The sequence below is a fragment of the Amblyraja radiata genome, chromosome 9, assembly GCF_010909765.2.
Source record: "Amblyraja radiata isolate CabotCenter1 chromosome 9, sAmbRad1.1.pri, whole genome shotgun sequence".
NCBI lineage: Eukaryota > Metazoa > Chordata > Chondrichthyes > Rajiformes > Rajidae > Amblyraja > Amblyraja radiata.
In genome coordinates, this window is record NC_045964.1 from 8,287,073 (window position 1) to 8,299,193 (window position 12,121).

A 12,121-nucleotide genomic window follows, 5' to 3' on the forward strand; every position below is an offset into this window, starting at 1 on the left:
GGGGGGGGGAGAATAGTCTCAAAGCAGGGGGGAGGGGGAACGTGCCCCCCCCCCCCCCAGGATTTCCGCCCCTGCATCAGTCAGATGTCAATCAGCTGGTAAACTCCTCCACTGATCCACACCGGTTCCCAGGGGAAAAGTGTGGGAACTAAAAGAATGGTCACCCCAGCAGGTAAAGGGAATAGTCGGCCTGTGAGTGCTTCCACTGTTCTCTGAGGGAACGGGGCGCGGAGATGCAAAAACAGCCACCAGGGTGCCTGCTGTTGACGTGAACAGCCAGCTAGCCGATGGGGACCATCAGCCAAAGGGGGCAGTGTATGTGTACGTGGGGAGTAGCTGGAGAGCTTCTCCTCATCTTCCCCTTCACCCAGGTGGACCACAGGAAGACGAGGGACTCAGGACCTGGCCTCCCTCCATCTCTTCCCCAATCAAACACAACTGCGCACCTTTCCCTGTATATAGACTCCCCTTCCCATCGCCCTCCCGGTCCCCTCACCGTGGTGGTGGGCACTCACCGAAAGAATTCCAGACGGCAGTGGACTTCCTCCGGCGGAACCGGCAGCTCTTTATCCGGCGAGCGGCGGCCCGCTGCACGTAGACAGAGTTCTTCATGATGATCGGCAGGTTGGCCTCGATCTCAGCCTTCCGGATGCACTCCTCAAAGAACTCTGTGGAGGACAAGCACTGAGTAACACATGGGCAACGCATGGGGCAAGGAGTGGCTCCAGAGTTAACTCCATCACGACATCCCGTGGTACTGGAGCATCATGTATATGGGTCACGCATGGGGCAGGGAGTAGCTCCAGAGTTAACTCCCACGTCATCCGAGCTGCTGACAGTTGGCAAGTTTAGTGAATGAAGATCATGTGGTCATTAATCTGTTGAGGTCGTGTCATCCCCTCTCCTCTTTCCACCCCCCAACCCCTATGCTCATACATTTCTCCCACCATCTTGGTCAGCTTGTTCCTTTTCCCTCCCCCTCATCTCCCTCCCCCCCCCCCCCACCCCAACCCCATTACTCGAGTCCCACATTTTGCTCTTATCCCACTTCCCCCTCCCCTGTCTCCTTCCACCCATGCCGCTCCCTCTGGCCTCACGTTTCACTCACGCAAATTGGTTTGACGAACAAAGGGGTTGTACTGGTCAGGGACAACCACACTCCAAGAGAACAATGGCTTCAAGGAGCTTCTCAGTGGAGATTGAGGCTCCAAAGGGCGCTGGTCAGGCCGCATTTAGAGTATTGTGTGCAATTTTGGGCACCATGTCTGAGGAAGGATGTGCTGGCTCTGGAGAGGGTCCAGAGGAGATTTACAAAAATGTTCCCAGGAATGAGTGGATTAACATATGGTGAGCGTTTGTCGGCACTGGGCCTGTACTCGCTGGAATTTAGAAGAATGAGGGGGGACCTCATTGAAACATACAGAATAGTGAAAGGATTGGATAGAGTGGAGAGGATGTTTCCACTAGTGGGAGAGTCTAGGACCAGAGATCGAAGCCTCAGAATTAAAGGACGTTCCTTTAGGAAGGAGATGAGGACAAATTTATTTAGCCAGAGGGTGGTGAATCGGTGGAATTCTTTGCCATAGAAGACTGTGGAGGCCAAGTCAATTAATATTTTTAAAGCAGGGATAGATTCTTCATTAGTACGGGTATCAGGGGTTATGGATCAACCATGATTGAATGGCGGAGTAGACTTGATGAGCCGAATGGCCTAATTCTGCTCCTATCACTTATGATCTCATGACCTTATGGAGAGATGGGAGAACAGAGGTCGGGTACGAGATGGATAAGAAGCACTATCCTTCAGAATACCACACACTTCGTACACTCACCATCTGAAGCTAGACTCACACCCAGCTTTGTGCCTCCTGACCCAGTGCCCCCTGAGCCAGTGCCCCCTGACCCAGTGCCCCCTGACCTAGTGCCCCCTGACTCAGCCTGGCTAGCAGAATTGCCTCTATTTTAATTCTCTCCATGAGAATTCCCCCCTTCAGTCTGAAAAAGGGTCTCGACCCGAAACGTCACCCACTCCTTCTCTCCAGAGATGCTGCCTGTCCCGCTGAGTTACTCCAGCATTTTGTGCCTGTCTCTCCCTTTGGTACTTGTGCAAACTCATCCATCACACCACCCTCAAGGAACTCTGCACCCTTGGAGCCGAACCCAAACTCTCTCTCCTCCGCCAGCTCCTCACTCACTGCCTGAACCTCTCCCCTTTGAAGAAGGGCCATCGCTGGCCATCGGTTTGGCTGGGAGGGAATGGGGGGAGCGGGGGGTCAGAGCACGACACGAACCATCTGCGTTCCCGCGGCCATCTTCCTGCTCACTTACTCCTCAGCTCGCCCACGTCTCCCTTCATCCGCTCGGTCCTCTCGACAGTGCGCTCGTTGGAGGACAGCCCTTGCTCCAGCCGCACCAAGGCCTCCTCCGCCTCCTTCAGCCGGCGCTCCAGCAGCACGCGAGACTTCATCTCCTCCTGGCCCAAGAAACAAGGCCCCATTTGAGTTAGAGGGAGATGTCCCTCTGGTCTCCGACCCCTGTGCCACTGGGTCAGTCTACAGTGTGAGGCAGGATTCATACAATTGGGGGCATGGATAGAAAGGGTTTGGAGGATAGACACATGCTAGAGTAACTCAGCGGGACAGGCAGCATCTCTGGAGACCAGGAATGGGTGACATTTCGGGTTGGGACCTTTCTTCAGACTGAGAGTCGGGGGAGAGGGAGATTAGATATATGGAAGGGTACAACGAAAATGTACTGCGTAAAAAGGACAGCGCAAGGTGTGAAAACAATAGATCAAAGCAGACGTTGTTCAAGGGAATGTTAAATGGTTCATTGTTAGCTGAGCAGAAGGTGACAACGGGGCACTCAAACAGCAAGATTAATCTGGACAGTGAAGCTCCTTGGAGAACTAGGATGGGGGAGGGACAGAGAGAGAGGGAAAGCAAGGATTACTTGAAGTTAGAGAAGTCAATATTCATACCGCTGGGTTGGAAGCTGCACAAGCAAAATACAAGGTGCTTTGATAGAGGATATGGGTCAAACACAGGCAAGGGGAAAGGCTTAGATGGGCACTTGGAAAGGATGCAGAGAAGATTTACTAAGATGTTGCCAGGATTTGTGGGCTCGAGCTATAGCGAGAGGTTGGGCAGGTTAGGACTTTATTCCTAACAGCCCACCAACCTTTGTCTGAGTCATAGTCATAGAGTGACACAGGGTGGAAACAAGCCCGTCTGCACAACTTGCACACACCAGCCAACCCTTCATTTGGCCCATATCCCAATAAACCTGTCCTATCCATGCATCTGTCTGTCTCTTAAATGTTGCAATAGTCCTTGCCTTAACTACCTCCTCCAGCAGCTCATTCCATACACCTACCGCCCTTTGCGTGAAAACGTTACCCCTCAGGTTTCCATTAAATCTTTTCCCTACCACCATAAAAAATACTTGCCATACTTTTCTATTTAATGTTATTTAGTTTAGTTTAGTTTACAGATACAGCGGGGAAACAGGCCCTTCGGCCCACCGAATCTGCACTGACCAGCGATCCCTGCACACTAACACTATCCTACACACACTAGGGTCAATTTACCAAGTTGATTAACCTACAAACCTGTACGCCTTTGGAGGAAACTGGAGATCCTGGAGCAAACCCACACAGGTCACGGGGAGAATGTACAAATTGCACACAGACAAGCACCCGTCGTCGGGATCAAACCTGGGTCTCTGGTGCGGTATGCTATAGCAACGCTACAGCTGCGCCACCCTTAAAGCCCTGTCCCTCTACGAGTTAATTCAAGAGCTCTCCCGAGTTTAAAAAAAAATCAAACCCGTGGAAGCACGTAGAATGAACGTAGCGGGTACGTCGGAGCTCGGGAACGTTTCTTAGCTGCTCATAACGCTAACGGCAAGTACTCGGGGAACGCGGTAAGCTCGGGAAGACTCATGAAGATGTTGAAAAATGTCCACGAGAGCCCCGAGTACCTACGAGCGGCTATTACCGTAAATCTCCGAGTTCGAATCAGGACAAACTCGGGAGAACTCTTGAATGAACTCGTACAGTGGGACAGGGCTATTAATATTCTTGACCTCCTTTGTTCACCACAGATTGTGTTTCTTTCTCCTCAATTCCCTCTTTATCTTTGGGATACATTTGCGCCAAGCGTTGCATCAACAGCTTGATTCCCTTCCACTCTTCATCTGTTCACCTCTGCCTGTTTACCTAGACCTCTCCAGGTAACTGGGGAAGGTGAAACAAACCTTAAACCAAGGACACCAAGCATCAAAGTAAATCAATGCACAAATTGATTCGATTACATCCATAAACACCTCGTCGCAGTGCACTTAAAATGTGAAGGTAATGATGCCAAGCTAACGCGTTGTTGAGAAAGGAATCTGCCTTTGAGCTAACCCACGGCTTTTATACCCAGTCCACTCCACACAACACTTCCTTCCCACGGTGGGGACACAAAAAAAAGAAGACGTCTAAGACAAAAACGTGGACACAAAATGCTGGGGTAACTCAGCGGGACAGACAGCATTACTGGAGAGAAGGAATGGGTGACGTTTCGGGTCGAGACCCTTCTACAGAAGAAGAACAAGAAGAAGGTTTATCAAGAAGCTTTTGTTTACATACAGACAGTGGTTGCTGTCAGGAAGGTTCTATCAGAAGAGGTGATTGGGTCAGGTATAGTCACTACATTTAAGAGACAATGTAGACAGACACTTCGATGGGCAAGGCACAGAGGGATATGGTCCTAATGCAAGCAAATGAGATGATATTATCTGGGCGGAGAGGATAGCAGGGCCAGTTTCCGTGTTGTATAACTGGGACTCGTCACACTGCTACATTTGCCCCTATTAAGCAGAGGTCACTGGTTTTGGATCTGAGGTGTTTGCCTGGCAAGTGCATCTGGGTGATCAGGTTTTAAAGTACCCAACCAAAGCACAGGCAGGTCCAGAGGTTGTGGGAGTCCCAGGAACAGCCCCTCCTGTGATTTATCCGAAGAGTCAATTACCCCTGTGATCTCAGCGCTCCACAGGTTCTGCTCAACATTAAGGAGCAGCACACTTCAGCAGGGACGTGGTCTGAAGCAGGCAACAGCCACTCACCCTACACCCCGTCCCCTCACCTCTCATTCATCACTCACCCCTCAACCCCACCCTCAACCCCCGCTCCCAACCCTCACCCCCACACACCCCTCCCCTCACACAACACTAACCCCTCACCCCTCACCCACAAACACCTCAGACCATCCTCTGACTCCCACCCCCCCCCCCCCCCCCCATGCCCCAGGGTGTGTGTGTGTTGCTGGATGTTCCCCGGCCTCACCCTCAGCTCGCTCTCAGTCTGCTGTTTCTCGGCGGTGAGCTCGGACAGTGAGAGCTGCAGCTCCCGGGACTGGCTGGAGTAAAATTCCCGCTCCTCCTGCAGCGCCAACGATCGCTGCTCCCTCTCCCGCAACCTGCGGACAACACGGGGGGCTTGGGGTCAGTGCCCCGTCACTCCCCCCGGCCCACCCCACAGACCACTTACCCCCCTCTGCTGACCTCTCCCCCCTGCTGACCTCTCCCCCGCTGACCTCTCCCCCTGACCTCTCACCTGCTGACCGCTCACACACTGACCTCCCCCCCTGCTGACCTCTCCCCCTGACCTCTCCTCTCGCTGACCACTCCCTGCTGACCGCTCCCCCCACTGACCTCTCCCCAATTAACCCCTCCCCCCACTGACCCCCGATCATCCCCACCCACGGATGGCTACCCAGACCCATCCTCACTGACCGTCCACCCCCAAACCCCCTTCCCCACCCACTGAATACCCATCCCCCACTGACTGTCCATCCTGCCCATCCTCCACTGGCCCTTCACCTCTGTCTATCCCCCTATCTCCACCCTCCCCATCTCCCTCCCTGTATTCCTCCCTACAATATACCCACTGGAGTTCTCCCTCCTCTACATGCACCATATAATCCCTCCCTGCAGTAAACCCTCTCGACTGTACACCCGGCCTGTGGTACACCCTGCAGTCTGCCTGTGCTCCATAACTACCTTGCTCGGTGCCTTCCCTGCAGTCCACCCTCCCTATAGTATCACCTCCCAGAAATGCACCCTCCTTCCTTGCACTTTCTCCCTCCCTCCCTCTCACTCCATCTCCCTCTCTTCCACTCTCCCTCCTTCTTTCTAACCCTCCCTCCCCCTCTCCCTCCCCCTCTCCCTCTCTCCCTCCCTCTCTTCCTCCCTCTCTCCCTCCCCCCCCTCTCTCTCTCTCTCCCTCGCTCTCTCCCTCCCTCCCTCTCTCACCTTTCTTCCGCCAGCACTTTCTCCCCCTGCAGCTTCTTCATGTCGTCCTCGATGCGCTGCAGGATGGTGCGGAAGGAGCCACTGGACTCGGACAGCTGCACGTTCTTGCTGGTCAGCTGCTGGGTCTGCTGCTCGCTGTCCTGCAGCTTCTCCAGGGTCCTCTGCTTTTCCTGCGACAGGGTCTGTAGCAGCGGAGAGAAAGGCAGGTCAGTGCAGGCCGGGCTGGGCCAGCTCCCGGCGACCCAGTGCCAGTGAGCAGCAGAACAAACCCTTCCCGGAGAAGAATCACAACCCAAAACATCACCCATCCATTCTCTCCACAGATGCTGCCTACCCCGTGCGTGACTCCAGCACTTTGTGCATGTCTTCGGAGTGAACCAGCATCTGCAGTTCCTTCCCACACTAACTCCACTTAATGTCTGTTTCGGAATGGGCATGAACCTCTAAAGAGGTTCACCTCTCTTAGCAAAGTGCTGGACATACACAGTGAGTGGCTCAGGCGTGCCTTGCTGAATAGACTATCCTAAGGGGTGCAGGTACATAGTTCCCCAAAAGTGGCCACACGGGGAGACAGAGCGGCAAAGAATGCATTTGGAACATTTGCCTTCATCAGTCAGTGCATTGAATATCAGGGTTCGGACATCATATTACCACTGTACTGGAATTTGGTGAAACCGCACTTAGAGTATTGAATGCAGTTCTGGTCACCAAGATATATGATGAGGCGTAGATAGCTAGTGTTTAAGAAGGAACTGCAGTTGCTGGAAAATCTACGGTACACAAAAATGCTGGAGAAACTCAGCGAGTGCAGCAGCAGCACCCGCCGAGTTTCTCCAGCATTTTTGTGTACCGTAGATAGCTGGAGTTTATTTCCCATGGGAAGTGTATTGAAAAAAAGAGGCCGTATGTTTAAGGTGAAAGGGAGAAGGTTCAAAGGGAATCTCAGGGGTAGATTTTTCACGTAAAGAGTAGCTAGTATCTGGAATGAGCTGCCAGAGGAGGTGGTGGTGAAGACAGTAATAACATTTAAGAGGCATCTGAGAGGTGCTTGAATGAGCAAGGCACAGAGGAATATGGAATTATTGCAGGCAAATGGGATTAGTATAAATAGACATCGTGGTCAACAAAGACAGAGTGGGCTGAAGGGTCTGGATCTACGGTGTAGAACTCATCGCATCCACACGTGGCGATGTTGGCATGCATCAGTGATGGTCAATGCACAGATCAGAAGGGACCACAAAGAGTTGGGCTGGGCTCCCAGCAGCAAAATATGGGGTTGTGGATCCTTGAATTTGAGAGCACAGAGAGCAAAAGTCACTGAAGATTTTAAATCGATAATTGATTTGGTGTTAACTAGATACTATTTCCTCAAGTGCTGTTGGGGAACTCTGAAATTGGGGATATAAGCTTGACATAGATGGTATCGTAGACAGTGATGATAGCTATCACGAATTACAGTGGGAACTTCATCAATTGGGCAAATGGGCTGAGGAATGGCAAATGGAGTTTAATTCAGATGAGTGTGAGTTGCTGAACTTTGGGAAGTCAAACCAGGCAGGTCCTTCACAGCGAGTGGAAGGCCACTGGCGAGTGTAGTAGAGCAGAGATATCTAGGACCACAAGTACATTGTTCCCAGAAAGTGGCGTCACACATGGACAGGGTGGCAAAGAAGGTTTTTAGAATGCAGGCCTTCATCAGTCAGGGAATTGAGAATAGAAGTTAGGACATTGTGCACACCAGCATCTGCTGTTCCTTGCTGCACATTATGTTACAGTTGTACATAGCATTGGTGAGGATGCACTTCGAATATTGCGTTCATTTTTGGTCACCCTGCGATAGGAAAGAAGTTGGAAAGGGTGCAGATAAGATTTACGAGGATGTTGTCAGGACTTAAGGGTCTGAGCTATGGAGAGACATTGAGCAGGCTAGGAGTTTATACCTTGTAGCACAGGATGCTGAGGGGTGATCTTACAGAGGTGTATAAAATCATGAGGGGAATAGATAGGGTGAATCCACAGCCTTTTCCCCAGGTTAGGGGTTAGTAAAAGCTAGAGGACATAGGTTTAAAGTGGGAGTGGAAAAATGTATTCAAAACCTGAGGTAAATCTATGGAACATGCTGCCAGAGAAAGTAGTTGAGGCAGGTACAATAACAATATTTATAAGGCAGGGATATGAGGCCAACTAACTTGGATGGTCACCTTGGTCAGTGTAGGTGGGTTGTACTGAAGGGCCTGTTTTCGTGCTGTACGACTATGACTCTCTTCAGGGTTGGTACTGGATGTTTCCTCATCTCCGTTCTAAATGGCTCACTCCTTATTCTTAAACTGTGGCCCCTGGTTCTGGACTCCCCCAACATCGGGGGAGTCCAGAACAATGAGTGCTCTTCACAGTCTCCCCAGAACTCTTCATAGTCCACAAACTCTCAAGGAGAACGTTAAAGCAATGCGTACAATGCACTCTTCTGCATGGATTCATATCCTAAACTCTGTTCTTAGATATCACACACTAGTAACTCTGGAACTGTGATTCCCCAAACTCTGCAAAACCGGGCCCCCTCATTGCCAGAAGATAGACACAAGATGCTGGAGTGGGACAGGCAGCATCTCTGGACGAAATTGATTAGGTATGCAAGCAAAGAATTTCACTGTGCCTTGTCACATGTGACAATAAACTATAAAGTAAAGGAAAGACTTTCAGGTCAATGATCTCCGAGATGATCAGTTCCATTGCAACATTAACTCTTTTTCACTCTCCACGGCTGCTGTCTGATCTGCTGGAGCCTCTCCCAGTTTTTACTTCAGATTCCGGGCATCTTCCACGATTCTCGTTTCCCATAATGACATATTGACCTAAATTTGCTGCCAATGAGGGGGGACCTCATTGAAATGAACGGAATAGGGAAAGGCTTGGATAAAGTGGATGTTGTGCGAATATTTCCGCCAGTGGGAGAGTCTAGGACGAGGTCATAGCCTCAGAATTAAAGGATATTCTTTTAGGAAGATGAGGAGGAATTTTTTTAGTCAGAGTGTGGTGAATCTGTGGAATTCTCTGCCACAGAAGACTGTGGAGGCCGACAGTGGATATATTTAAGGCAGAGATAGATAGCTTCTTGATAAGTACGGGTATCAGGGGTTAGGAGAAGGCAGGAGAATGGGGTTAAGAGGGAGAGATAGATCAGCCATGATTGAAGAGACTTGATGGGCTGAATGGCCTAATTTTGCTCCTATCACATGATGATCTTATGGTCTTTAATGCTGAATTACTCAAGCATCAAGCTGGGCATTGCGCTCAGTCCTTCAATACAGGGTTTGACGGAGTTGAGAGGCGTTGAGCAGTAGGCGACACAGCACAGCCAAGGAGCCACGAGTCAGCGCTCCTGATGTAGTCAGCATCAGCCTGGAGCCTGCTCTCAACCATCACTCATCATTCATCTATGCCTCTTTCAAACACTCACCTCTAAATTGTTTTGCAGGGATTCTGATAGTTGGTGCAAATCTTTCTTTTCTTCCTCAATTGCCGTTAATGACTTCACCGTCACCTCCAGCTCACTGCAAACAAATAACACCCGACTCATTACCACTTCTGCATGTCCGCCAACCTTAGTAAAAGACAGAAGTTTACAGTGATAATAGTAATAGCAACTCAGAAAAATATTAACGGATGTACCAGAGGAATTTGAGTATTCACTAGAAAATGTGGAGTGTGGATGTCGTATAACGTGACTTTTTTGGATGAGTTACCATAGAGGTATGTATTCAATGTAGGCTTCAAGGAGCCATGCAGTCGTTTCAGTTTCAGTTTAGTTTATTGTCACGTGTACCGAGGTACAGTGAAAAGCTTTTGTTGCGTGTTATCCAGTCAGCAGAAAGACAATACATGATTACAATCAATCCATTTACAGTATATAGATTCTTGATAAAGGACCTGTCCCACTGTACGAGGTAATTCAAGAGTTTCCCCTGATTCGAACTCGGAGAATTACAGTAATAGCCGCTCGTAGGTACTCGGGGCTCTCGTTGACATTTTTCAACATGTTTTTTTTAAACTTGGGAGAGCTCTTGGGTAAACTCGTATAGGGGACAGACCCTTTAGGGAGTAACGTTTAGTGCAAGGTAAAGCCAGCGAAGTCCAATCAGGATAGTCCGAGGTAGACAAAAATGCTGGAGAAACTCAGTGGGTGAGGCAGCATCTATGGAGTGAAGGAATAGGTGACATTTCGGGTCGAGACCTTTCTTCACAAAAATAATCCGAAGGTCACCAATGAGGTAGATAGTAGCTCAGGACTGTTTTCTGGTTGTGGTACAATGATTCAGTTGCCTGATAACAGCTGGGAAGAAATTGCCCCTGAATCGGGAGGTGTGCTGTTTTCACATTTCTATACCTTTTGCCTGATGGGAGAGGGGAGAAGAGGGAGTGGCCAGGGTGCGACCTGCCCTTGATTATGCTGCTGGCCTTACCGAGGCAGCGAGAGGTATAAATGGAATCAATAGAAGGGAGGTTGGTTTGTGCGATGGTCTGGGCTGTGTCCACAATTCTCTGCAATTTCTTGTGGACCTGGATGAAGCTGTTCCCTAAACAAGCTGTGATGCATCCTGATAAAATGACGAGACCCTCATTTGATACCATCAGCTGAAATCAAAGCTCATGGAATTAGGGACAAATTCTTGTTCTCTTTGTATTGTTACATAGTGAAAGGAGCAATAACCTGTGCACTCAGATTGGAAGGGTGTTAAATGGTGCTCCACTCATCCACTCCATGGCCTAACCTGTTCACAATGTTCTTGATTCAGACAGCATAACTGATTAATGTATGGAACATAGCACACTGAAGAGCACAACAAAGGAACAGGCCCTTCAGCCCATTCGCCTCATGATCTACACTCCCATTACATTGGTCAGAGTCAACTAGGCAGCCAATTGCACCATACACTACACTCTTTTTCAGCTCTCTCCCCACTATTCCAACCAGTCCGAAGAAGGGTCCCGACCCAAAATATCCATCCATTCTCTCCGCAGATGCTGCCTGATCTGCTGTGTCCCTCCAGCACTTTGTGTATTGCCCAAGATCCCAGCATCTGCAGTTTCCTGTATCTTCAGATGGGATTAATATCAGATTAGTGTAAATGGCCATGGAGCCAGAGATGTATCTGGCCCTACCTGTACATACCAAGTGCCTATCTGAGCTCTTTCCATTTGCCTGTGGCATCATAGACTCCAGTCACTGATGCTTTGTCTAGGGTTGGTCTGGTCTATGAGTCTAGCCTACAGCCAGTGGTGTATGGCGGTGGGCACAGACTCTTTTGTTTAGCTGGGTGTGGAAATACCTGTCCCTGATCTAATGTGATGTGAAGGTGAGTATCAGTATCACAATCAGGTGGGCATGAGCCCCAAACAACAGGCCCGCCGCAGTTTTACCTCTTTATCTGTTCTTGCTCCAACCTCAAATCCTGCACCATTTCCTCAATCTTGTTTTTCTCCGCCTCGAGAATATGGTTTAGTCGCTGCAGCTCCTGCAATTGAATCAACATCCATGTAAACATGTACAGCCACAATGGAGATGGCCTTCAAAGCAACACTCTCTCACACTCACAGGCACTTCTGAACTCAATGTGGATCTTTACAAACCGGTTGAACACAGTGCTAAGTGCAAAAATCTTAAATCTTCAAGACATTGAAGCAACAGAGAATGCGTGCGTCCTAAAGCGAAACTGGTGGTTAGTGGGAAAGACAGAGAAGGGAAGGAGGGAGAGAGGACAGAAGGAGGGAGAGGGATGAGGGAGAGAGGGAAAGCAAGAGGAAGGGAGGGAAGGAGGAGGGAGGG

At 49.9% G+C, this 12,121-nt stretch overlaps 1 protein-coding gene across 2 annotated transcripts in view; it reads right to left on the minus strand.

Moving 5' to 3' along the window:
- The window catches only part of plekhd1 (pleckstrin homology and coiled-coil domain containing D1), a 75,536-nt gene that overhangs the window by 29,147 nt on the left and 34,268 nt on the right, over window positions 1–12,121 (minus strand). For both annotated transcript variants that reach the window (XM_033026643.1, XM_033026644.1), the window contains exons 7-12: window positions 11,716–11,810; window positions 9,755–9,848; window positions 6,298–6,479; window positions 5,330–5,462; window positions 2,329–2,473; window positions 516–668 (exon numbers count right to left, since the gene is read on the minus strand). In XM_033026643.1, coding sequence (XP_032882534.1) covers window positions 516–668; window positions 2,329–2,473; window positions 5,330–5,462; window positions 6,298–6,479; window positions 9,755–9,848; window positions 11,716–11,810 — 802 coding nt within the window. The remainder of the gene's footprint in view (window positions 1–515; window positions 669–2,328; window positions 2,474–5,329; window positions 5,463–6,297; window positions 6,480–9,754; window positions 9,849–11,715; window positions 11,811–12,121) is intronic.